This window comes from Rhinatrema bivittatum, chromosome 3 (genome assembly GCF_901001135.1).
Source record: "Rhinatrema bivittatum chromosome 3, aRhiBiv1.1, whole genome shotgun sequence".
Classification (NCBI taxonomy): domain Eukaryota; kingdom Metazoa; phylum Chordata; class Amphibia; order Gymnophiona; family Rhinatrematidae; genus Rhinatrema; species Rhinatrema bivittatum.
In genome coordinates, this window is record NC_042617.1 from 519,606,063 (window position 1) to 519,634,056 (window position 27,994).

The 27,994-nt window shown below is 46.3% G+C and overlaps 1 protein-coding gene across 1 annotated transcript in view; it reads right to left on the minus strand.

Annotated features, from left to right (window-relative positions):
- Positions 1-27,994, minus strand: part of ESCO2 (establishment of sister chromatid cohesion N-acetyltransferase 2) — a 137,037-nt gene that overhangs the window by 81,029 nt on the left and 28,014 nt on the right. Inside the window, exons 5-6 of the mRNA XM_029596900.1 lie at positions 27,691-27,751; positions 8,023-8,164 (exon numbers count right to left, since the gene is read on the minus strand). Coding sequence (XP_029452760.1) covers positions 8,023-8,164; positions 27,691-27,751 — 203 coding nt within the window. The remainder of the gene's footprint in view (positions 1-8,022; positions 8,165-27,690; positions 27,752-27,994) is intronic.

Genomic DNA, 27,994 nt, shown 5'->3' on the forward strand with positions numbered 1-27,994 from the left:
ATCGTCTCTTTCAACCACCTTTTGATGCCTTATGCCCTTTCTTGGCACTGCTTCACAACACAAAAAGGTGATCTGACATACATAAATTATTCGTGACCTCCGAGTATCTCAGCAAGGCTCATTTCGACGTCTAGGCAACGCAAATCTCTAATGTGCGCCGCTGCCAGATCTAAGTTTGAGAAGGACAGAAGCTCCAACGACTGATTAAAGTGAAAGGAAGACAACACCTTGGGCAAGAAAGAAGGCACAGTCTGCAAGGAAATCCCCTCGTCCAAGATTCTCAAAAAGGGCTTCCTGCAGAAAAGAGCTTGAAGTTCGGAAATTCTGCACGCCAAACAGCCACCAAAAAGACCACTTTCAAAGTCAGACCCTTTATAGTCGCATGCCGCAGAGGCTCGAAGGGGAGTGCACAGAAGCTCCACAAGATCACATTAAGGTTCCAAGACGGCACGGCTGTCGAACGGGAGGGCACAGGTGCTTCACGCCTCGAAGAAAACGGACAACATCCAGATGTGCCAAAAGTGATGAGCCACGAACCTTGCCTCAGAAGCAACCTAGTGCCGCCACTTGAACTTTAAGCGAATTAAAGGACAGCCCTTTTGCCAAACCATCCTGAAGGAAGGCCAAAATATGGTGTATAGAAAGCTCTTCTGGGGGTCCACCTTCCGGCCGGAACACCAGGAATCAAAAAATGCTCCACACCCTTGCGTAGGATAGAGAAGTGGAAGGCTTCCTAGATTGCAAGAGCATAGCAGTGACTGCATCTGAATAACCTTTTTCCCTTTCAGATGTCGCCTTTCAAAAGCCAAGCAGCTAGACAGAATAATTTGCCTGATCAAAACAAATTGGTCCCTGACGCAGTAGGTTTGGCAGATGGGTGAGCCGAAGAGGACAGTCCACCGCTAGGTTGATCAAGTCTGCAAACCATGGACACCGCGGCCACTCCAGCACCACCAGAATCACCGGGCCCGGATGAACCTCTATTCTCCGAAGAATTTTGCCCACCAGAGGCCAGGGAGGAAATATACAGCAGGATGTCCTTTGGCCAAGGCAAGCCAAGGCGTCTAACTCCCTCTGCTCCTCTTTCTTTCCGCCGACCATTAAGTCCACGCAAGAGGTCCCTCACTGACGACAAATGAGTGACATCACCTACTTGGACAGCTCCCACTCCCTGGGATCCAGCTGCTGGCGACTTAGAAAATCCGCTTGCACATTGTCCGAGCCCGCTATGCGTGAGGCTGCCAGATACTCCAGATGCTGCTCTGCCCACTCCACCAGAAGCCGAGCCTCCTGAGCCAAAGAATGACTCTTGGTGCCTCCCTGGCAGTTGATATAGGACACCGCTGTCGCACTGTCCGACAAGATCCTCATAGACTGTCCCCTCACCAAGGGGAGAAACGCTAGTAGGGCCAGACGTACCACCCTAGTCCCTATCCAATTGATAGACCAGGAAGTAGACCAGGAAGTCTCCTCTGGGGACCAACGGCCTTGCACTGACTGATGCTGACATACCTCTCCCCACAGGATTAGACTGGCATGGGAAGTAACGACCATCCAGATTGGAACATCGAGGTCTAAAGGAGGCCCCTGCTAAGAAGTCTAGGACCAGGTTGAGGTTCCATAGAGGCACTGGCCACTTTAGGGGTGGTTGGATCTGCTTGACTCAACTTGACCACAACTCAACTTTAAGATCAAAATCATAGAGCATATAGAAAAACATGGGTTAATGGAAGATAGTCAACATGGATTTACCCAAGGGAAGTCTTGCCTAACAAATTTCCTTCATTTTTTTGAAGGGGTTAATAAACATGTGTATTAAAGGTATTAAAGGTGAACCAGTAGATGTAGATGAGAGACTTCTAAGAAAACTAAAAAGTCATGGGATAGGAGGTGGATGTCCTTTCGTGGATTACAAACTGGTTAAAAGACAGAAAACAGAGAGTAGGATTAAATGGTCAATTTTTTCAGTGGAAAAGGGTAAACAGTGGAGTGCCTCAGGGATCTGTACTTGGACCGGTGCTTTTCAATATATTTGTAAATGATCTGGAAAGGAAGCATGCCAACCAAATGGCAAGGGCTTCCAGCTGATTAATGTTCCAGAGAGAGACTCTTCTGTAGTCTAGGGCCCCTGCACTGTATACTCCTGACAGTGAGCCCCCCAACCCCGGAGGCTCGCATCCATTGCGAGTACTAGCCAGTACTAGCAGTCCAGTGTTTGTAGGGTAACACCTTTCCTTAGATGATCTGCTTGCAACCGCCACTGTAGTTGGATGCTGATCTCCACCGAAAAGTGAAGCCGTATCGAGTAATTCTGAGACTGTGGACTCCAATGTGCAAGCAATGCATGCTGAAGAGGTCACATATGCGCCCTTACCCATGGAACCACTTCTAGGCAAGATCATACTGTTGGGAATATTGTTTCTATCAATAGTCGCACCTGCGCCAGTTTCTGAAAGCGGATCTCCAGTAGGAACACCTTGCCTTGCTTTGTGTTGAAACGAACACAGAGATACCGCAGTGTCTGGGATGGCAGTAAATTGCTCTTGGCCAAGTTCACCATCCAACCTAGTTCCTGTAGCAACCTAGTTCCTTGCCAGAGACCTAAAGTCTCTTTTTCATACTCTTGGCCCAAATTAGCCAATTGTCTAAAAAGGGATGGAACATATGCCATCCCTTTCTCAACACTGCTGCTACCACCACCATGATTCTTGGAGAAGGTTCTGGGTACGGTGGCCAAATCAAAGGGGGGCACTCGAAACTGATCATTGCGCCCCAAAACAGCAAAATGCAGAAACCGATGATGTTCTTGCCGGATGTCAATGTGCAGGTACATCTCTGACAAATTCGGAGATGTAATAAATTCCCCTGACTATACTGCCATTATCACAGAGCATAAGGTTCCCAATCAGAAACGAGTCACTCGCAAATGACGGTTGACTCCCTTGAGATCCAAGATGGGGCAAAAGGAAACCTCCTTCTTGGGTACAACAAAATAAATTGAATATTGCCCTGTATTTTCTTGTGACATGGGCACTGGGCTGAGGAGCCTTGACAACATACACTCCACCACCTGACTCTTCTGCGGAGAGTTGCAGGGAGATACCATGAAAACATCCCGAGAAACCCTGAGAAACTCCTGAGCACGGCCATCTCTTACCTCCTCCAGTACCCTCTGGTCTGTAGTGATCTCAATCCACCTGATAAAAAAGATCCCCTATCTCCTGTTCCCAAGCGGGAGTCGGCACACCTTCATTGAGGGGGTTGTGAGGCACCACCGTTTGTGTCTGCGCCCTGTCTGGGCTACCTGGGATGAAAGGACTGAGACCTACCCAAACGTCGAGCCCTCTGAGAAGCCACTCCTCTGTAGGGTCAAAAATGTTTGAAACCCTTAGCACGACCTTTCGCGCGGCACCGCCTTTTTATCCTCTGGTAACCGAGGAACAGGAGATTCACCCCACTTATTGGTCATTTTTCCCCAAAAAGAGTGATCCTTTAAACGGCAATTTTATAAGTTTAGACTTTGAAATTCTATCAGCTGACCAGTTCCTCAGCCTTAACTTATGCCTGGCCACTATCACCAAATCTACCCCTCTGGCACAAGTGTGGACCAAGTCACAGCCTGCAGCTGCCGGTTTCATTACTGCCCTGGAATTTAAACCAGATTCATAGACTTCCTGAGAGAGAAGCAAGAAAGTGCAAGCCGCCAGTGAGCACCAAGAGGTTATATGCAAATTTATTGCCACCGCCTCAAAGGCCTGCTTAAGGATAGCCTCAGTTCTTCTTCAATGCCACTATCCCTGTACAAGGGAACTTTTACCCCTTGGTACAGGAATAGTTGTCCACTTGGTGACTGCACATACTAGTGCATCCAGTTTCAGAAAGTGCAACTGCTCTCACCCCGGTGGATCCAGGGGGTGCAGTGCTTCACAGGCTCGTTCCCCTTTAAAATTAGCTTCCGGGGCACCCCATTCAAGATCAATCAGTTCTTGAATAGCATCCATAATGGGAAAGGAAAATAATGCTTTACGCAAAGAAATTAAAATGAGATTTCTCTTTTGGCTCAGACATGGAATTAGCATGCGGCAACCCTAGCATCTTCAATGCCTGGGAGATCAGAGCCAGTAACTCATCTCTGTGAAAGAAATGTAACATTGTTCTATATGGCTCCAAACCCAGAGAAATTTCCCCATCCTCTAGGATATAAGGATCACCATTCATCATCTGTCCCACCTGGGTCCCTATCAGTGTGACCCACAGTGGGTCTAGATGTATTCAGTCACTTACCTGCGGCACCAAGTGTGCGGGGATCCACAGCCTGCGATCCTGAACTTTTAGGTTTGGCTGAGGCTGCTGATTGTGCCTGAAGAAAGGACTGCAGCCCTTGAAAAACTCCACCCAAGAAAAGGCGTGTTATGGTGTGTGGCTGTTGTGTGCTGTGCACACAGCGCGCCTCAGCCGCTTGGGACTCTGTGCCGTGTGTGTTTCAAAAGAAGAAGGGCCAGAGGGTCCGGTGGAGGCTAAGCGGTATAGGCGGCGTACTGGCTCTCCCGTGGCGAATCTCCCTGTATGCGTGGGTTCAGAGTGGCTTGGGGCCTCTTCATCCTCTGGCGGCACAGGAACGACAGCCATTTTGAATTCTCAGTCGGCACGGACCATGCCGCCGGGGGGGGGGGGGGGGGGGGGAGGGGGAATTTCCCCCCAAGGCTTTCCCCAGCCTGATGTTTTTGCCTCAGACCTGCTGCTGTCTGGTTCCTCTTTGGCTAGCTCCCATCAGGTTTCTGCTGCCACTAGGACTTTTTTCTCCTTCTCCTCCATGAGGCGTATTTGGCTTAGCAGTAGGGCTGGGGTCTCAGCCTTTTGGCTCCTGGGATTTTGGGCATGTGTTCTAGACCTGGGCAGTCCCTGATACAGAGGTCTTCCATGGTTCAGTATTTACTGGGTCCTGCTCTGGCAGGCAAGGACTCAGGTGCTTCTGTTCCAGCGGGGGGAGCTGCCGGAGATCCGGGGGCTTTATTAGCACAGGACCAGAGGGATCCAGACATGGATGCCATGGGTCCGGGAGACTATCTGGAAGAAGTCCCGAGTTCTGAGGGGGATGACCCCAAGGTGGTCCGCTTGTTCCGTAAAAAGGAATTAGGACTTTTGATTCCACAGTTCCTAGAGGAGTTTGAGCTGAAGATTCCTCAGGAGGATTTGGACTTGGAAGGGGTGGATCCGGTCTTGGATGGGCTTAGGTGTCCCACGACAGTCTTCCCCTATCATAAGTCAGTGAAGAAACTGGTAGATCAGGAGTGGGAAAATCCCAAAGCCGACTTAAGAGTGGGGAGGGTAATGGCGAAACTTTATTCTTTGCCAGAGCAGACTTGGAGCTGTTTTCCCTTCCGAAGGCGGATGCTGCAGTGTCGGCTGTCACAAAGATGATGACTATCCTGTTGCGTGTTCTGTGGCTTTGAAGGATATGCAGGATCGGAAGCTGGAGATTCACCTCAAGAGGATTTTTGAGGTATGAGCACTGAGCCTGTTTGTGTTGGGTACAACAGCTGTACGACGGGCAGGCGAAGTCAGGGGCCGAGGCAGATAAGACTGAGCACTTAAAGGCAACGGTGGCCTAAGTTGCGGATGCCTTGTAAGACTTGGTGCGGACTTCGTCTCGCATTATGGGATCTGCGGTGTCAGCCAGGCGGTTGTTATGGCTGCATAACTGGTCAGCGGATGTGTCATCTAAGTCCCGCTTAGGTTCTCTGCCCTTTAAGGGATGTTTTTTGTTTTGGAGAAGATCTGCAGCACTTGAGGTGGTTAGATTTCTCTGGGGTGTTAAGAATTTGCGTCCTCCGGTGAGGAGAGTTTGTCCATCATGGACTCAATCTCATTCTCAGAGGTTTGTGTAAGGCGCCTTTTGAGCCCCTCCGGAGAGTGATGCTTAAAGATTTAACTCTAAAGGTGATTTTTCTAGTGGCCATTTGTTCAGCTAGAAGAATTTCTGAGTTGCAGGCCTTATTTTGCCGTTACCCTTTTCTACAGATTACGGATTCTGGAGTTTCCTTGCGAACGATACCCTCTTTCTTACCAAAGGTGGTATTGGCGGTTCATGTGAATCAGTCAGTGGAACTTTCTGCTTTTCCGGAGTTGGATTCTTCCGCTCCTTTTGCATAGGAGCTCAAGCTCTTGGATGTCCACAGGGCTTTGTTGAGATATCTCAAGGTAACAAATGATTTTAGGAGGTCGGACCATCTTTTTGTCTTATGGAGCGATTCAAAGATAGTTACTTAGGCTTCCAAGGCTACCTTTGCAAGGTGGCTCAAGGAGGCTATTGGGTCGGCATACATTCTCAAGGGGCATCGGGTACCTGAAGGTTTGAGGGTGCATTCAACACGTTCTCAGGCAGCCTCGTGGGCGGAGGCTCAGTTGGTTTCGCTACAGGAAATTTGTAGAACGGCAACTTGGAAGTCTTTGCATACCTTTGATAGGCATTATTACCTGGATGTGGGGAATCCGGAGTCTCAATCGTTTGGTGAAAATGTCTTGCTCGTGGGACTCTCCAGATCCCACCCTAAGTAGGGAACTTTGGTATATCCCAAGAGTCTGGACTGATCCAGGTATGTAGAGGGAAAGGAACATTGGTTCTTACCTGCTAATTTTCGTTCCTGTAGTACCATGGATCAGTCCAGAACCCACCCGATCTGTGGAGGTGGAGAGTCGTCCGCTCAGCTATGTTTTTCTTGATATATAAGCAGAGTTTTTTTCATGGTATGGAATACAGACTTGTTGGATACATTTTTTTCTAAATTTCTAGATCTTTTTACAAGCTATTTTTACAAGTTATATTTTTGTGCTTGGGTACAGGGAAATACTGAGAAACTGTAGGAGGCACTAAGGATTATGTAGCAGTGTCAGTAAAACTTTTTGTGTCTCCATCTGCTGGAAGGGATGCATAAACCCAGGAGTCTGGACTGATCCTTAGTGCTACAGAAACAAAAATTAGCAGGTAAGAACCAAATATTCCTGTATGGCAAGCAGCACAATGGGTAAGGTGCTTAGGCTTCTTTGCTACCGGCGCCATGGATAAACACCCATTAGCAGCATGCTCCCAAAAGCATCTGACAATTCTGCACCCAGCTGCGCATCTGCACAAGCGAGCCTGGACAAGACGCCCAAAAATAAGCTCTGTCCAAAAAACGCACAGCACAGACACCTAAAATGTAGGCGCCTATCCGAGCACGCAAGCCCGAACTGATGTAAGACACTGTTTCACATCAAATGTGTGTAGAAGAACACACAAATGCCGCTGCAGCCTACCACGAGGCATCAAAGCAAAGCCTGAGAGCAGGGCCTAGCCAAAAAGACTGCTCAACCAAATCTATCACGATTCACCAAGCTCCCCTGAAGATGGGAACAGACCTTGGATCAGTGTGCAAGCTCAGAGAATAGAAGGGGAATGGAATCCCTAAAATCATCTCCCCCCCTTTTTTATTCAACTTATTCTTGACCTGAGCTCAGCCCATCCAGGCAGAATACAGAGTCAGTCTCCGGCTGCAGGGGGAGAGGGCAAAGGCCTTCACCGTTGCACTCAGCTTTCTGCATCTGTTAGGCTCTCAGCTGTCTCTCTCTCTACAGTTAAGCCCACGCCAGAAATCCAGCTACCAAACCGAGGCACTGCAGATATTACCTCAGGAAAACTCAACTGAGGGAGGGACCATAAGGTATCACATCACATGAGAGCGGGGCAAATTAATTTCCTTCTTTTCTCCTAAATTTTATTTAAGCAATCCCCACCATCTACTGCAGACAGAGAATACTGGTGGGCTGTCAGTGCAGGAGTATATATACCGTGACATAAGCTTTATTACGTCTCCATCTGCTGGTAAAAGAGCATAACCCACTAGTGTGGATTAACCTGTCTGAATTCTAAGAAATATGCTTCTAAACAAAGACATACTCATTAAATATCAAGTTCTGTAGAAAATCAGTCTGAAGAAGAAACAATAGCAACTCAGTACCAGAGCCTCCCTCCACAATACTTACAATGATCAGCTGGTCCTTGGATTCTCTTTTTCGCTTATTCAGTTTATGTACCAGTTCAAGTGATGGGCCAATAGACGCTATGGCTGAGGGTGTGCTGGAGCCCAAAGGAGGGGAAGCTAGCTGCTCCTGGGAATCCTGGGGCCTGAAAAACAAATTTGCCCTTAAATTTGTTTGCCTACAAGGCAGGAGTGGGTAGAATTAATCAATCAGATCCCCACAACAGACAAATAATCCAAGCTGTAACTAACTTCATGTTGGAAACAAAACATATGACAACTGCCAGGCCCATTTAGTCTGCCTACTTTTCTCACCTACTGAAATACCACAAACACTACTTCATCTGCAGTTTCACCTCTTTGAGATAGTCATTGCTTCTACTCCACTTTTTCCTTCTTTATAGACCTACAGTCTTCCAACTCAATCAGTGCTGGCCTCTATGGGGCTACAGCACCATGAGCTTTCAATCACAACTACCTAAGGTTTTTTCTTTCTATTTGTATTTCCTTCCCAGACTCCCCAATTTTGACTAGTCATCACAGCAACAGTTCTTGGCCAGGGAGTCACATAGCTCCCACCAGAACCTGGCTAACATGAATCCTGAGTCTGGCCCATTGAGTTTTACTGCTGTGCAATGTCAGACTCGCTCTTGCCCCAGGGATAGTAGATGTTACCTCTGCAATATCCCTAGTCCCAACCAGCACAGGAAGCAAACCCAAGTCCACCCCATTGAAGTGTTTGTCACTAAGTCACCAGACCAGCCACTCTTTAATACATTTTCAAAACTTTGGATTCAGCATTTAAAATGCCCATATTGCTAAGGGGTAATCTCCGGTTTAAAAAAAAACAAACAAAAAAAACAAACAAACTAGGAAATGTAGGTAATCCCTTTCAGTTTGTGGACATACAGGCTGATACAGTACAGTGCGCTCTGGCGGAGCACACTGTTAATCCGCGATTGGACGCGCATTTTTGACGCGCTAGCGTTACCCCTTATTCAGTAAGGGGTCGAAAACGCACGTCCAACCCCCCCCTCCCTCGAAACCTAATAGCGCCCGCAACATGCAAATGCATGTTGATGGCCTTATTAGGTATTCCCGCGCGATTCAGAAAGGAAAATGTGCAGCCAAGCCGCACATTTTACTTTCAGAAATTAGCGCCTACCCAAAGGTAGGTGCTAATTTCTCCGGGCACCGGGAAAGTGCACAGGAAAGCAGTAAAGACTGCTTTTCTGTGCATCCTCTGACTTAATATCATGGTGATATTAAGTCGGAGGTCCCGAAAGTTACAAAAAGTTAAAAAAAAAAAAAATGTAAGTTGGCTCGCGGCTTGAAAACCGGACGCTCAATTTTGCCAGCGTTCAGTTTCCGAACCCGTGGCTGTCAGCGGGTTTGAGAACAGACGCCAGCAAAATTGAGTGTCGGTTGTCAAACCCGCTGACAGCCGCCGCTCCTGTCCAAAGAGGTGCTAGTGTCCCTAGCGCCTCTTTTTACCGCCGGCCCTAATTTGAATACTGAATCGCACGCACAGGAGAGTGGCCTGTGCGTTCGCCTGCTCTCCCGCGGATTTACTGTATCGGCCCCAAAAGGTAGATAATTTGCATTTAAAAGATGTTAGAGAAGTGCAATTGATTTGAGTAAGTGTCAACTTGTTAAACAGGAAAAGCAGCTGAAGGTCACTCTGGCAAATTAATTGAAGTGTGTATCAAAGGGGTTTGTTAGTACTATTTGTCTTTGAGTACAAGATATATTGCTGAGGAAGACTGTGCCTGCTGTGCTTATTCGGTACCCAGTGCTGCCTGTTCATGTTTGGGATCACCTTGAATTGATGCTGTCCGAGCTGCCCCAGTAACCTGTACCTCACTTCCATGCTCTCTCCTTCTGATTAGCTCTCCTTGCCGGTGTGACCTTCTTGTTTGCGAGAAGTCCTGTAATGGCTGCCGAAGCACAGCACATGCTCCTCTGCCGCATCGAGCATACTGGTAGCTTTCTCTGACTCTGGAGATTTACCACAATCCTCTGATCTTCTTAGCAGGTGTCCTGCGTGTGCATGAGAGACATGATGCACACGCAGGACACCTGCTAAGAAGATCAGAGGATTTATGGAGTGAATGTTGGCAAGAATTATTCTGAGACCAAGCCCTGTGTCTTGGTCCCAGAATATTATTAAACCATAACAAATTATTCCAAATATAGAGGGTTAAATATCCACAGGTGGTCCAATGAAAGGAGACCAACAACCACATTGAAGTAAATGATCCATTTTTTATGGTGTTGTTTGTGAGAAAGAGGGACAGAGTGAGGTAAGAGGTAGTATAGATTTGAGGGTGAACTCAAGACTATACAATGGTGAATTTTCATTATGTGAATTAAATTGAGTGGTCCAAAACATTTGCATTAGATGTAGGTAGATTTTATGTAAAGAACTAAATGTATATGATGTCACATTTTCAATAAAAGATAGAAGATTTTTAATTGAATAGTGTACTTCTTTGAAGGAGTTTAATAGGAAGCAATAGCGCTTTTCTTTCCCATACACATTTTTGTGTTGGGTCTCCATTTCAATAAAAGTTGTAATTGGACATTTCTTTGGCGTCTAACCTCCACTGTTTGCTCAATCCCTCTCCCAAGGGTCATAGGGGACTTCCCTCCTCATTTAAAGCGCAAGGGGACACCAGAGGTGGGGCCCCTAGGCTAGGTCTAGGCCTAGACCCTAAAGGCATCGGGAGCCCCACAGGTATAGGCGTCAGCACCGGTGGTGCTGCGGGTACCAAGAGGTGTGCCGGTGTCTGTGGCTCCTTGGGCATCGGGAGCACCGATGGAATCGGGAGGCTGACTGGCACCGAACCCAATTGTTCTTACCTCATCGGAGGAATCAACCACCGGAATAGCTTCTGGTAGAGGCCGCTATAGGGCCCTGTGTGGCATTGAGAGCGGCCGGGGTATCGGGATAGGCTGCGTAGGTAAGGCCCCGAGCAGTAAATCCAGACACTCTAGCAAGGGAACGAGCATCATTCTGGTGACAGTGGCGGCCGCAAAGAACCAGCAGTTCGATGCCTGGTAGGGCTTGACCAACTGCCAACCATACACAGCCCTCCAACTCCTCCTCAAATGCTGATGAGAGGACAGCTTGAGGAGGAGGCAGAACCGAATCCCCGGAACTCCAAGAGGGATTGGTGCCCACCACCGAAGCTGTTGGGGATCGCCTCGGGCCTTCAGTGCCGATGGAGGCTGGAAACTCCTCGGACTGGGGCTACTTCGGGGGCAATTTGGATGGTGCCGATGCCTTCCCAAGCTTGGAGCCATGGGAAGATGGCGATTGATGGTGATGCTTCCTTGACTTCTCCCGATGCTCGGCTTGGTTCTTCCCCAGAGCTGAGGGAGACGACGAAGAGCCAGACCTGGAACGATAGGAAATAGAAAGCAGACAATCCCCCGCACCCAGGTCCATCAGAGAACTCAGTGGTGGAGAAAACACAGGAGCAGGGGTCGCCGACTTGCGACTCCGGGATGTCAATGCTCTCTATGTCGAGGGCTCTGACTTTTTGGTGCTGAAAAGTTTATCTACCTTGTTGAGATGCACAACAGCCCTTTGGAGTCATCTGGGCACAGAAGGTGCATCCTCAGACATCATGCGATGCCCCCAGGCACAAAATACAGACCTCATGGGGGTCCGTGATGATCATAGTCCGAGGGCACTAGGATATCGGTGAAAACTGGACGATACCATAGGGAAAAACCCAGTGCACAATAGATGGCCAGTGGATACCGGGAGACGGCCTGTTGATAATCTCCCTCGAACAATGTAAAACTTTCCACGACACCTAGTCTCTAACCTCAGAAAAACAGAGGGGCTAAGACCCTGCAAGTAAACCTTGAGGAGATCTTGCCTGTTCTGGTACACCAAGATCAGACAGAGTTTATTAAAGGGAGACTCTCTACAAACAATACGAGGTGCCTGTTTGATATTTTACACTGGACTAGACAGAAGCAGGTGTCAAGAGTGGTAATCTCCATGGACGCAGATAAGGCGCTCGATAGGGTCTCATGGGCCTATAATGTTCAAGGTTTTGGACCAGTTTGGGTTTCCCCAGGATTTCCTTTCTTGGATCTGTGCCTTATATACACTCCTATGGCACAGGAGTTGACTAATGGGGTCATATCTTCCTGTTGTGCCATTGCTAGGGGAACCCAGCAAGGCTGTCCCCTGTCTCCACTACTTTTTGATTTAGTGGTGGAGCCGCTTGCGCAGGCGATCAGACAATCTCCAGAGATAGAGGGGGTATCTCATTAAATGTCTTTATATAAGGATGACGCCTTGGTTTATGTGACAAACCTATCGCACTCACTTCCAGCTCTGATGATCCTTATTGACAAATCTGGAGTTCCTTCAGGGTATGTTATTAATTTTACTAAATCAGAACTGATGCACTTGGGACCCACCAGGCGAGAGGCTCCAGTGAGGGACATTTTTAAGAAAGCACAGGCAGGGTTTAAGTATCCCGGTATTTGTGTTTCAAAGTATTACTCTAGCCTATTTAAGGATAATTATGTCCCGATTCTTAAATCTATTGGGAAATTTGAGGTGGTGATCTTTACCTCTCTCTCTTTTGGGGAGGGTTAATTTGGTCAAGATGGCTATTTTACACAAGTTGCTCTATTCTTTTATACACTTGTCCTGTGACGTGTCTACACAGACATTTCAAGTTTTACAGGGGGGGGGGGGGGGGCGAGGGGCAATTTCTAGTTTCATCTGGCAGGGTAAGCTGCCTAGAATGAAATATGATGTCCTTGTCAAACCTCGTGAGTCTGGAGGGCTAGGCCTTCCCAACAGTCAGTGGTATTATTGGGCTTGTAGGGATGCCCCACAGGCTTGGTTATCGCTCAAAGAGGAGGGGGGCGAAAGGGTGCAGCTTGGCATCCTTGTTACATTTCTCACCTGCCTCGGTCTCTTATTAGCGGGCAATAAGGAGTAATCCTATGCTTGCCCACACTCAAAATATGAAGGGCTATTTCTCAGATGCTCAGCCCACCAAATACCACTTGGTCCTATATGAATTCCTTGATATGTAACCCACATTTATCTTTGCATACATTCTCTCCTGATGTGTCAGTGTGGGCGGTGGGGGGTTTGCGGTTCCTGGATCAGTTGGCCGATGATCGCCATGTTAAATCATTTACGAACCTGGTTGAAGAGTTCTGTGTACCACCCATGACATGTTGCTTATTCTTTTCTATATGTATGGATGTGACAAAACTAATAAGGGATTACCCTGAGGTGGAGGATAGCAATAGGATAGAAAGTCCCTTCAGTTGTAAGCAGAGTTTGGCCCATTTGATTGCAATTTTATATAAGTCCATACGGGTGTCTTATGTGAAAAAGCCACCTCATTTAGGATAATCCAGCTGTGGAATCAGGATATGGGTACTACTTTGGATGCTGTGGATTGGAAAGACAACTGGAAATGGTCACAGCAAATTACTATATGTTGTAAGGGGCAGGAACGTCAATATAAATTGTTGAACAGGCTATACCATACTCAGACTTTCTATGCTAAATTCAGTAATGTTAGCTCAACTTGCTGGAGGGAGTGTGGGCTTCCTGGTACATTTTATCATATTTGGTAGGAATGCCCAGAGGTTTCAGAGTTCTGGGGAGCAGGTGGACCCCTGCTCTCTTTTTGATGGGAAGGTGGCCCAATTGCTGGGAGATGAGAGGTTATAGGAAATTGGTGGGTCATTTATTGCATGCAGTGCGTTTGACTGTGGCACACCAATGGAAAACTTTCCCTTCTATTCTTTGTTGGGAATCTAAGATCTTGGATATTGTCCTTATGGAAAAACTTACTTTCTCTTTGAACAGAGAATCAGAATGGTATAGACATATCTGGGGACCGTATTTGGTTGTGGTGGGAGAGCAGATAGACTGTACTGCGTTTGTTTCACAGTTGCAATCTCTGTTATGTCACCTGTATTTCTGTTTACTTGTACTATATTGTTTTGAAAAGTTATAAAGAGGTAAAAAAAAAAAAAAAGAAAATAATACAAGTCAGCTGAATAAGGTAGAAAAGAAGTCCAATAAGAGCAGTAACCTGAAGTAGAGAAGCTGGAAAGCTATGAGCACAAATGCTTGCAGTCTGGGCAATAAAATGCAGACTGCAGGCTCCAATGGTGGAAGCAGGCCTGGACATCATTGCTGTTACAGTAATATGGGTCATGGAGTCATATGACTGGGATATGGCTATCATGGGCTATAACTTATTAAGGAAGGACAGAAAGGACAGAAAAGGGGTAGGAGTAGCGCCTTATGTCAGAAACAATAACCAGGCAATTGAAATGCAAGGGACATGGCATAGGGAAGAAGCATTATGGGCTGACAAAAAAAAAAAAAATGATGATGCTTCCATTTACATCTGTGTGGTCTACAGACGTCCAATCCAGATAGAACAGCTGATCAAAGACATCAGAAAGATGGGAAAAAGGGAGAAATGTTGTTCATTGGAGATTTTAATTTGCCAGATGTAGACTGGCGTAGCCCTTCTGTGGACTCCATGAAAAGTAGAGAGATCGTGGATGTCCTTCAAGAGGCTATGCTCAAAAAAATGGTAATGGAACTCACAAGGGAGGTGTGACACTTGACCTAGTGCTCAAAAATGGGGATGTCTTCCCTAATGTCTGGACGGGTGCCCACCTGAGTACAAGTGATCATCAGACAGTATGGTGTGATATCGTGAATACGATGCAAAGAAGTCTCAGGAAGACCTGAGTTTTGAATTTCTAAAATACGGACTTTGAAAAAATGGGGATGCACCTGGAGGAAGAACAGAAGACGGGGAGAAAATGGGGGAGGTGGAACAACAGTGGGCTAAATTAAATGGAGCTATTACAAAGGCAATAAATCTGCATGTTAGTAAAGTAAACAAAAATACAAGCTAAAAGAAACCAATTTGGTTCTCAAAGGAGATGGCTGCAAAAATAAAGGCAAAAAGGTAAGTGTTAAGGAGATATAAAGGATCCCAAAAGAAGAACAAAGGGAACAATACCTGGTGAACCTGATGGAGATGAAGAAAGAAATCAGAAAAGCAAAATAATAAGCGTTAGAAAAGAGGCGCACATTGCATCAGCCCCTTAGGTTGCCCAGGTCCTAGCCATCTTCTCTAGCTCCTCTCCAAACAAAAGCCACCTCTTGAAGGGAAGTTTTGTCTTAGAGATGGAACCCCCCAAACAATTCTGCATCAAAAGGAGCCTCCTAGCCGCCATTAGGAATGCCACCCTGCTAGCTGAAGAGCTTACTACAGCAAAGCAGGCATTTGCCAAATGTGCCAATCCTGCTTCCAACTGTGAAGAATCCTCCAAGGAGTCCTCCTGAATATTCTGAGCAAGACGCAAACCAGACCTCACCACTATGCATCAGCAAGCTGAGATTTGAAGTGCCATGCTGACAGTTTCAAAAACCTGCTTAAGCACATATATTTTCTTGTCCTGGGAATCCTTTATTTTATTTAAGAGCTTTTATATACCGATAACTGTTTGCACATCGTATCACCCTCTACAGGGATAGTGGTCCCCTTGGTAACTGAACAAGCCAATGCGTCCATCCTGGAAAAACAAAATTTTTCTTTCTGGAGAGAATCCAAAGGGTACAGGCTTGGCGAGTGAATGCTTGCCTTAAAATTAGCCTCAGGAGCCATCCACTCCAAATTTAATCAGGTCCTGCACTATCTAATGAAGTAAAAAGAAATTTAGAGGATTTCCTAAGGCTGATAATATCTAATCCTCCTTCGACGTTACAGTCTCATCTCTTTTGTTGTCCGCAATATCCAATGTGTGCAAAGACTGGGAAATCAAGGTTGCCAGCTCTTCTTTATGAAAGAGCTGTAGCATAGAAAAATCGTGGTCTCCCTCAGGAGGATACTCCTTTTCTAATTCCTCTTCACTTATGTTCTGTGGGAACTGCTTAAAAACCATCAAGAGGGATTCTGAAGGGCAAAATTCCACCCTGGTTCACTTCCCGCCAGGGAAACTGAGGAATATGACAGTACCAGAGGTGACAGAGCAGTCTCATGGGAGGACTCTTGCTGCATACAAAAGGTCTGTAAGCCTTTGGAAAAACTCCTAGAAATAGCCGCCTGAGGTAGAGAGGCAACATCTAAAGAAGATGCCTGCACTACTGTTCCCAACACAGCTGCAGCCCCTGATGAAACTAGGTTCCAAAATGCAACATTTGGTGCTGGGGCGCCCCAAAGTCCACCTCACTACTGCATGGCTAAAAAATGGCTGCCTCATTTGTTAGCAAAGTTCCAGCAGGATCACTCACTCTTGTTGGTCATCTGGCCTGAAGATTCTCCTGCCACATTGAACTCTGTGCTCTACAGGTCCCCTTTGGCCTTACAACACTCACAGCAATATGTGATCTACCCCCGGGCTACACTTTCATCATGCTGCAAGCAGAACACAGCATCGACTTCTCACTTTCTGTGCCCAACACCATCTTGAATCTCAGCCCATGCTCTGTATCAGCAAGTGCGGTCCTCCCCAAAACCCAAATCCTTTCAAAGAGCCTTCTGACAGTCAAAAGCTAATTCTATTGCTCCCACAGATGGCGTTGCTGCTACTAAGGTCTGCTACTGATCAATTATTAATCCCACAGAAAAGTAGACAACTTTAAATAACAGGCAGCACAGAAGGGGGGGGGGGGGGGGGAGGGACAGAAAAGGAGATAGGAGAAGGAGAGAAAGAAAACAGACCCCCAAACCTCCGGGAAGCTCCCTTGTCCTGATATATAGCTCTGTGGGAGGGAGCTAAGGCTCTCTCTTCAGTCTGTAGCTCTTTCTTATTTTAAAATTCCAAGATCTTGCTCAACTGAAGGAAGGAAAGCTAGTCTTTCAATTCAGGAGCCTCTGCAAATTTTTTTCCTTTTTAGCCTACCAGGCCGCAGTCTATAGCACAGTCTATAGACAGAATATTGGGAGAGCACGGATGTATGTAAGGAGTGATGTAAATGAATCTGTTGATCTGTCTCCATTTGCTGGTCGATCAGCATAACCCACTTGTCCGGACTGGTCTGAATGGATGAAGAGGAACTCTTCATTCCCTCCCCAGGCAGTGAAGCTGCCTCCCTAGAGGTTCCTAGTCTCTGCAGCTCAAGCAACAAGAATCAAAGCATAGTCTTCAAAAAGCAGGCCAGCTTAGTCTGAGGTTTTAATTACAAAATAGACAAATAAGTTAAACCGGTACCAGTTTTCTAGCTAATCACAAAATGACATCTGAAATGAGAAAAAAAGTTTTTGGTTTTTTTTTTAAACACAGTGAGGAGGCAAAGTAAACAACAATATGTTTAATGCTGGGAACTTTCTGGCAAAAGTAATTTGGAATGTTCAAAGTTTATTTTCCAATATTCTAGCAAAATTTAAGATCATGGCTTGGAATCTTGTTCTTTTGTAATTTTAAATTAGATTTTGCTTGGCACTAGTTGTCAGATTCTTCTGTTTTGGTCTGCTATGTTTTGGAAAATGTAGATCATTCCCACGACCACCAAGAGAAAGGGCAGTACAGCACAATAAAGATCTCATGGGTGTAAGAGCTCTGTGGCAATATACAGTCTATATGTATCACAAGCCATGCAATAGGAAACTGTTGTCCTCATTTTAATAAAACAATGTTCAAAATTCAAAGCAGCTTACTATTCAATCACATGAAAGCATGTCCTCTGGTTAGACAGTATTTACATTAAAAAAAGAGTGACTTGAACACACACAAAAAAAAAACCCAGGTCTCTAAAACATTAAACAGCTAACATTCAACACACACCAAAATCCCAGCTTTTGTGATACATGTTATCTGCGAGACAGGTAGGTGGGTAAACCAAAAGAACTTTGAAGCCATATAGCATTAACCATGGCAGTGATATGTACATATGCAAGATGGAGGATTCACTTGCTACACTCTGTTTGGCAGAATATAATTCGCGAGATAGTGACAGAGATTTATTTCTTCAGAGAATGGAACAGAAGTGGATTTTCCAAATGAAATCTGTAACCCCTGGATAGAGATGTTTTGAATGGAGGGCTGGACTGGTCTGTGTCCCTATAAACATGGACAGTGGAGGTTCTATTTCAGTATAAACCAGAACTTGACAAATCCCAGGCATCAGGTCACCATGGTGATTATTAGCCATCGCACTTAAGAGTCCACAGAGATGAAAAACATGCATGGGGGCAGTAGCAGCAGCCACCCATGCAAGGCCAATGATGCAAAGCAGGAGGCAGCAGCAGTATCTGTGGCTGGTACGGACTGAAGACGCTGTGTCAACGAGCCCACACTACTGAAGAGAAGCAGACAGCAGACCAGTGATGGAAAGATGCAGTGATGTTATTGCCTGCTCCACCAAACAGCAGGCTACATCCTCATGAAGAACTGCTTCTTGTTGGGGATTCAGCCCACAAAGATGGATTAAGATGGGCTGCTGCCTGCAGGGAGAGGGGTGGGAGGAGTTTGCTTTGAGAGATAGAGGCTGCTGCTTGTGGGGAATGAGAGAGAGCAGAGACTGGTGGGGAACAGGACTGCAGGGAAAAGTAATTCAAAGAGGCAACTGCTTCAGACACAGCTATCTGAGACAGGCAATGTCACACTTGTGGGGGTACCACTGGCCGCTCATTCTGCCAGCACTGAAATTTAGTCTTACCCTAGTAATTTCTTTTCATTGAATCCTGCTAGTCCAGTCCAGATGCCACTCTGCCAGCAGATGGAGACATAAGATCACAACTTTATAGTGACATCCTCAATAATAAAAAGAATAGCCTGATTTCTGGCGTTAGTATACTCCAGTATTATTTGACCTCCACTAGAGGGTCAAGTACAAAGCTGCAGCATTAGTACACAAACTGTTATCACTTGATTCCCACCCTCTGGGCTAACGCAATGCTGAAAATGTACAACCCAACCATGTCCCTTCGATCTGGACATTGAGAACTGCTTGATGTCCCCTCCCCCAGGCATGCCCACTTGACAGAGATGAGAGAAAGAGCATTGTACATGACAGCTCCCATTCTGTGGAATTCTCTCCCTGAGGAATTGACAGATGGAATGTGCAAAGTTCTTTAAATCCATGTTGAAAACTTTCCTGTTCAAGCAGTGACCAGTTTGATAGACTATGTTCTGTTTCATCTTAATCTTGTAATTATATTGTGCTGTGTATTATGTATGTTTTTATGTGAGCCGCCTAGGGCTTTGGTACAGGTGGTATATAGGTACTGTAAATAAAACAGTGCAGACGAGGCACTTGCCAGTATCCTTAAATCAAAGCAGTACTATGGAGAACATCCCTTAAAAAAATACCACCATGACAAACTATGAACCAGAGAGAATTCTCCAACAGCAATTATCTCTCAGAACACCAGAAGGGCAAGAGAATAATGGGAAAAAAAAAGCTAGCTAGACTAGGACAATATAGAATCTTCCAGGTTTCTTCATTGAGAAAGACCAAGCACCTTCTGTAAAACCAGAGGTTTCTTCAACAAAGACAAGTAAATCGCAGCCACTAATTTCCCAGGTGGGTCCTGGGATGATCTAGCAGGATTCAAGGAAAGGAAATTACCAGGAAAAACTAAACTTCTCCTTCCTTATTCTGCTAGACCAGCCTAGTCGAATGGAAAATACCCAAACCCATATTGGTGGGAAGAAGACAAGCTGCCCATAGAATGTCTGCCCAAAATGCTACATCTCCCTTGGCTTGTATAATGTATCTAATCTGTAATGCTTAGTGAAATAATGCAAGGAAGATCAAGTGGCCTTACAAATGGTACCCCTGGAGCAATCACTTGAAAAAAAACCCCCAAAAACTTTTCCCAAGAGGAAGCCCAGCACTCTTGTTGAATAAGCACAAAGCACCTCTAGTTTATAGACAATTTAGCAAAAATACTAAGGAGATCTGCTCTTTGATCAAACTGAACAAAGATGACCGTGAAGCTGCCTTTCCCCTTGTGAGGTCCACTGAACAAAACAAATAACCTAGCAGACTCCCCCAAAGCAATGAATTGCCTTTAGAGTTCTAAGGAGAATTTGATGAACATCCAAGAAATGGAGAGACCGCTCTGAAAGCTGGAAGAAATATTCCCCCATTTAAATTAAAAGGGAGAAAATGAATTTGGATAATATGCACAGCAGTGGGTAAATCGAGAGAGACTGTAAAAAAAAAAATAAAATAAAAATTTTTAAGGCAGCAGGAATTTCTTCAAGATAATGACTATAATTCAAAATTTCGCCTCACACGATATACGGCCACTACAAAAAAACATCTTTCCTAAATCTGACCTCTAAATTATGAGCCACAACTTTAATCCTCAGGAAATTAAGGGCTAAGCTCCTGTCCAGACCTCGCTGCAGCAAAGCAAAATAGTCAGGATATCTGCTTCAAGGGCGAAATTATTAGCGCTTTCTAACAAGCTTCAAAGACACCAAAAACCTGAACATAAGCCAATGATGAATTCTTATGGGCCTCCAAGCAAGTTAAAGATAACCACTAGAGTACACTATTCTTCACAAGCCGTACAAGGGCCAAGAAGCCTGTACAACCCATTCAGGGGCAAGCAGCTCAGGTGCTATGGTAAAAAAAAAAAAAAAAAAAGTTGCATGGTATTTAAATAGGCTAGAAACCAGGGCCATCAAGTTAGTTCTGTTGTACCGCCTTCCCTTAATGAAGGGAGAGGTAGTTCAGGTTCTCTTGGACAATACCACATGGACAGACAAGGAAATACTCTGAGCCCAATTGGTGGGCAGAACAAAACCTCCTGCAGCTCTCAGCAGTTCACAATGCACGTTTAGAAAATGTCCAAGCTAACTTTCTCAGCAGGAATATGTTGGCTCTCAGAGAATGGGAGCTCAGCAAGGAAGCATTCCAGAAGATAGTGGGACATTCATCATTTGGCAACCCACAAGACCTCCAAAGCAAACAGATTGTTAAGATGCCGTAAGGAATGGAGCCCAGTGAAATATATGCCCTAATCCAGCCATGACAAAAAGAATAAAAGCTTTTTTTTAATGTTTCCAACCCTTCCCCCCCACACTTGCTCATAGTCAGGTCTCTAGGAAGCATGGAAGATCACAAATCAAATCATCCAGATGGCTCCAAACTGGCCAAGAGATGCGTGGTATTCAGATCTGGTGAGGCTGAAGACTGATGTTCCTCTCCATCTTCCCGTCATTTGCAGCTCCTTGCATAAAGACCCAGCTCTTTTGGAGGACTCTGTTCCATGCTGGCTTACAGCTAAAATGGTTCACAGCATTAACCAAAATGAAGCTGAGTCCTCCAACAAACCAAAATGAAGTTGAGTCCTCCAACAAACCAGGCCTTAGAGAAAGAGGTCATGAGTGACAGAAAGATGGAAAGGAACACCAGCCTTCAACCTTATAAGATCCAGCTTTCCTAGCAGTCTGGAGCCACCTGGATAATTGTTGACATGTGATCATCCATTCTTTCTAGAGACCTGCCCCCCCCCCCCCATTTGGCCATGTAACTCTCTTCACAAAGGGAAGGCAATATATGAAAGCCAGCCTGTTGGCCCTGGTTGCCAGCCTGTTATAGACCATGAAGCTTTTTTTTTTTTTTTTTTTTTTTAAAGCATAGCCCCTAGATTACTTAGCCAAAACAGTGAGCCCCTCCACCCTGCTAAATCCACTAAACTTATGTCAGACATGACCACAATCCAGTTGGGGGCTCCATATCCATCCCATGTAATAGAATCATGGGCAGAGAACATCAAACCAGGCTTTCCCATATGGATACTGGAAGAAGAAAGTGAACCTCGTAATCCTGCAATAATGGAAACCAGTGAGAGTCAGAGAAAAACAGAAAAGACTGCCTGTGAGCACTAGTCAAAAGGACCTAATTCTATGTTGCCGCCATATAAACCAGAAGTTGGAAAGAATCTTCTACGCTTGAAGAGCCTCATGACTTGAGCCAATAGCTTGTTCATCCTTCTTCAGAACAACTCTGCCCATTCTGGCAGTGAAGTGAGCATAATTCATCACCTAGTCCAAGCCATCTACAACGGTAATGACGAGCAAAAGTGTGCAGCGACTTCCAAGTCGCTGCCTTACAAATCTCCTGAGGAGAAACCTGTTGACACTTCGCCCATGACGTAGCTTGCGACTTAGTGGAATGAGCCCTCAAACCTTCCGGAAGATCCCAATGAGCCAGAAGATAAGCTGACCGTATGGTCTCCTTTAACCAGTGAGCAATCGTAGCCCTGGAAACTTTATGACCCTTACGAGGACCACTCCACAGAACAAACAAATGATCTGACATTCGAAAACTGTTGGTAACTTCAAGATAATGCAACAGCACACGTCGCACCAGTTTCTTGAGATCCTTAGAGGAAGGATCCGTACAATCTAAACACGGCAAAGCCGGAAGCTCTACCGACTGATTTAGATGAAAAGAAGAAACAACTTTGGGTAAAAAAGAAGAAACAGTTTGCAAGGAAACTCCCGTATCAGAAATCCTAAGAAAAGGCTCTCTGCAGGACAAAGCCTGTAACTCTGAAATTCTATGAGCTGAGGAAATGGCCACAAGAAAAAATACTCAACGTAAGATCTTTCAAAGTCGTATGTTTGAGGGGTTCAAAAGGTGCCATACATAGAGCCCTGAGAACCAAATTCAAACTCCATGCAGGACAAGGGTTCCGGAACGGAGAACAAATGCTTTGCGTCTCGGAGAAAACGCGCAACATCCAGATGCACCACCAAAGATCCTCCACGTACCTTACCACGAAAGCATCCAAGGGCTGCAACTTGAACTCGTAAGGAACTGCAGGACACACCTTTCGCTAGGCCAGCTTGTAAAAAAGAAAATATCCGATATGGAAGCCTGCGCCAGATCTAATTGGTGCTCCACAAACCAAGTTTCAAAAACTCTCCACACTCTCACATACGCCAATGATGTGGAAGGCTTATGAGAACGCAATAAAGTAGCCACCACAGCATCAGAATAACCTTTGTTCTTTAACCGGCGCCTCTCAAAAGCCATGCCGCTAGACAGAAGCGTTCGACCTCTTCCAAACAAACGGGACCCTGATACAAGAGGCACGGTAGACCCCGAAATCGTAGAAGACCGTCCAGCGCCAGATTGATCAAATCCACGAACGGCGTGGCCACACCGGTGCCACTAAAACAACATTGACTCGTTGTACCTCTATCCGACGTAGGACCTTGCCGATCAGAGGCCAGGGTGGAAACACAGAGAAGAAAGTCTTGTGGCCAAGGAACGACTAGAGCGTCTACTCCTTCCGCTTCTCATTCCCTCCTGCGGCTGAAGAACCGAGGGGCTTTGGAATTCTGGAATGTTGCCATGAGATCCATTGCAGATATGCAACAGATGGTCCAGACCATCTGAAAGGTTTCCTCGCATAGTTCCCACTCCCCCGGGTTGAGATGATGACGACTGAGAAGTCGGCTTGGACATTGTCCACTCCGGCGATGTGAGGAGCTGCAATGCTGAGCAGATGTTCCGCCCAGGTGATCAGCTGTCACGCTTCCCGCTCCACGAGATGGCTTTGAGTTCCTCGCTGGCGTTTGTGGAACGCTACCGTGGTCGCATTGTCGGAGAGAATCCGCACCGACTTCTCGCAAAGGAGAGGCTGAAGAGCCTGCAATGCCAATCGTACCACTCTGGTCTCTAACCGATTGATCGACCACCGCACTTCTTGGTTGGACCACTGTCCCTGAACAGATGTTTTCTGACATATCACTCCCTAGCCTGAAAGACTGGCGTCCATGGTGACTACAGTCCACTCCGGAATCTCTAGAGGAACTCCCCGCCGTAGATTGTCCGCCTGTAACCACCAATCCAGACTGAATCGAGTCTTCTCTGTAAGGTGAAGGGGAAGGCGGTATTGTTCCGAAACCAGATTCCAGCGGGAAAGCAATGCGGACTGTAGTGGTCTCATATGCGCAAAGGCCCAGGGAACCAACTCCAGAGTGGATGTCATTGAACAGAGGACTCTCAAATAATCCCGTACACATGGTATAGGAAGGGACAATAAATCTCGGATTTGCGCTTGCAGCTTGAGAAGGCGATGTTCTGGTAGGAACACTCTCCCGTGAAGAGTATCGAACAGTGTGCCCAGAAATTCCAGAGAGTGCGAAGGAACTAGGTGGCTCTTGCCCTCGTTGATTACCCAACCTAAGGATTGCAAGAAGTCGATGACACTGCTGACTCAGACTTCGCCCGAATTAACCAGTCGTCCAGGTACGGATGGACCAAAATACCTTCCTTCCTGAGTTGCGCTGCCACCACAACCAATACCTTGGTAAATGTTCTGGGAGCTGTGGCTAACCTGAACGAGAGAACCCTGAATTGATAATGCTGTCCTAGAATGCAAAATCTGAGAAACATCTGATGATCGGAGCGAATGCCGATGTGAAGATAAGTCTCGGTGAGGTCCAGAGATGCCAGAAACTCTCCCTTGTGTACCGAGGCTATGACTGACCTGACAGTTTCCATTTGAAACTTGGGAATCCATAGACAACGGTTGACTCTTTTGAGGTCGAGAATGGGATGAAAAGCTCCCTCCTTTTTTGCAACGACAAAGTAAATTGAGTAACCTCCTCTGTTGTTCTGGTCGAAGAACTGGAACGATAGCTCAGAGATCGCTCAAACATTGCAGAGTGTCCTTTACTGTCCGACGATTTTCCAGGTAAGAACATGGTGAAACCAGAAACTGGTTGTGAAGACGCCGAACAAAATCTAAAGCGTAACCTTGACTTATCACCATGAGAACCCACTGATCTAACGTCCATCTGGTCCATTCTCCGTAAAACAGAGACAGCCTGCCTCCTATAAGCGGAACCGGGGAATAGACCAGCCCTATTCATTGGGCAGATTTTGCTCCACCTGCAGCTTGGGAATTTCCTGGTCTTCCGAAACGGCGGCCACGAAAGGACTGAGACGAATTCTGTTGCCTGCCCGAAAACTGCTTTGCAGGTGGAGCCAATGGACGAGAAGAATGGAATCTTCGACCAGACCGAAAACGAAAGTGGGATGAGAAGAAACTTCGAGCTCTAGGACGATCCTCCAGTAATTTGTGAATCTTATTCTCTCCTAAGGACAATGATATCTTCCAAGTCCTTCCCAAAGAGTAATTTACCCTTAAAGGGCAAAGCTCCCAACTGAGCCTTTGAGGATGCATCCGCCAACCAATTCCTCAACCAGAGGAGCCTGCGAGCCGACAATGATGACACCATAGAGCGAGCCGAAGTCCTGGGAAGATCATATAAAGCATCTGCGCCATAGGCAACAGTAGCCTCCAAACGACCAGCTTGTGCTACGACCTCGTCAGAGAGGGAAGAATTGTTTTGCAACGACTGTACCCAAAGCAGCCCTGCTCGCAAAGCCAAGCTGCTACACATAGTCACCCGCACACCTAGTGCAGAAACCTCAAAAATTCACTTGAGCTGTACCTCCAGTTTATGATCCTGTAGATCTTTAAGGGCCATCACTCCCGTCACTGGGATAGTTGTCCTCTTAGTGACTGCTGACACTACGGCATCTACCTTGGGAAGCTTCAAAACCTCCAAGGCCTCCTCCAGTAATGGATATAGCTTGTCTATGGCCCGTCCTACCTTAAGACCTAATTCAGGAGTGTCCCACACCCAGTACAAAAGGTCAGTGAGAGAAAGATGGAAAGGAAAAGATGTCATCGGACCCCTAAGGCCCAGCAACACTGGATCAATATCACCCATCCGAGAGTCCTTCTTCGGAGCCTCAAGACCCAATTCCAGTAAAATAGCTGGAATCAAAGGACTAAGTTCCTCTCTCCTAAAAAGGCGGACTACTTTGGGATCATCCCCGTCCGCTATGTAAGGGGCAGAACTATTGCCCTGACCAGGATCCCCTCCGAGATCCACATCCAGCAGGGATTTGCCCAGGATATCCAAAGGGTCCTGTTCGGAGTCATCCGAAGTAGAAATCGTGGAATGAGCCGGCCCTGAGTGAAGAGGATGCTTTGGAGCTGGATCAGAACCAAAACCGCTTGATCTCGAACGTTTGGAGGAGCGGACCTTTGGACCCTGCCCAGAGGAGCTCTCTCTGCACTTCCTTTGCTCCTTCTTGGACTTGCAGGCCTTATGGAGAAACCTGATAAAATCCCCTGAAAAGGAGGAAGAGGCATTTGAGGCCTCCTCGAGGCTCTCCTCACCTAAGCCTGCTGCATCTTCGTGCGGCTTGTCCCCACCAGGAACTGCTGGCTGCGATAAGGGAGGCGGATCCGATGCTCCCTGCATGGCCTGTTGTATCGCCGCTCGCATGGTACTCAGCAAAGCTTCTGAACCTGCACTGCAGCGAAACGGGTGTGGAGTAGGGGAGCAGCAGCACCGAGGCTTCGGGGCTGCGCAAGCCGGCCGACTGGTATCCTTCGAGGCCGAAATAGACAGGCCTTCCTCACCGGGGAGGCAAGCAGAGCAGAGCCTCTCCCTTGAGAGCCGCACGTGCACGTCTCCACAAGCGTGGCAGGCCGCGCTGCAACGAGGAAAAAACAAACTGAAAGACGACGTGAAGAAAAAAGAAAAGAATAAAATACACCCAGACGCGAAAAGGAAAAAAAAAACAAAACAAACCTACGGCACCGCCGAGCACTGAATGAGGGAAACAAACCACAAAAAAAGCTGCCGGCAGAAGAAATATAAAAATTATTTTTTTTTTACCTGACAAAATGCCACAGACCCCGGGAGCTGCTCCAAATAGGGTGAGTGAGCTGGGCCCCCCAGTATCACCCTGACCAGGAGTGGTTGCTGGGTAAATAACCTCCCCAACTCCGGCGACCTCAGAACCAGGAGGGATAATCCCTTCAGGACCTCCCGAATTCCTGGCAATGAAGCGGCTGCTAATGAAAGCTAGACCGCTGTACTTTTTTTTTTTTTAAATCTTAAAGGAACAGTCTCAAAAAAGACCTAGTAACCTCACTAAAAAGAATTCCTAAACAAACTGACAAGAAAAAACCTACCACAGACTGCGGGGTGAGGCACGTCCTCCTCTGCTGGGAGAAGGAGAAATACTGACAGACTGCAGGTGGCACCCCAGGGTATACGTCAGAGTCAGTAGAATCTTTCTCTGTCTCCCTCTGCTGGATTGGTGACATAACCCAGGGTCTGGACTGATCCAGGTACGTACAGGGAAGTACTTTTACGTGCATATCTGCCAGGGCTATTTTCAAAGAACATAAGAACTTGCCATACTGAGTCAGACCAAGGTTCCATCAAGCCCAGCATCCTGTTTCCAACAGTGGCCAATCCAGGCCAAAAGAACCTGGCAAGTACCCAAAAACTAAGTCTATTCCATGTTACCGTTGCTAGTAATAGCAGTAGCTATTTTCTAAGTCAACTTAATTAATAGCAGGTAATGGACTTCTCCTCCAAGAACTTATCCAATCCTTTTTTAAACAGTTACACTATCTGCATTAACCACATCCTCTGGCAACAAATTCCAGAGTTTAATTGTGCAGTGAGTGAAAAAGAACTCTCTCTGATTAGTTTTAAATGTGCCACATGCTAACTTCATGGAGTGCCCCCTAGTGCATAAAACTCTGCAACCCTATACCATATATTTTATCAAATTTTTGAACACTATACACCAATGCAGTTACCATAAACAGAGTTGTTGTATGCTCAGCAAACTGACCTTCTTTTGTTGGTGCAAGATGAGCCAAACATAGGATAGATAACTGCATCCAGAGGTGACACTAGGAAAAAGCAACACACACCAGGTCATCTGTAATTTAGCCTGATATGAAGACATCCCCCTATATAACAGGAGTTGGAAAAAGCACTCTTGGCCAAGAACAAAAGCTCAGCTAGGCAGTGAATTCCAAAACCTCTCAAGTGAGATTTACATTTGTGTTTAACATCCTCATAGGGCTGCAAAACATTGCACAGCTGAATTCTGACTAGGAAGAGTTTATGAGCTCTTGATTCCTTACACGATG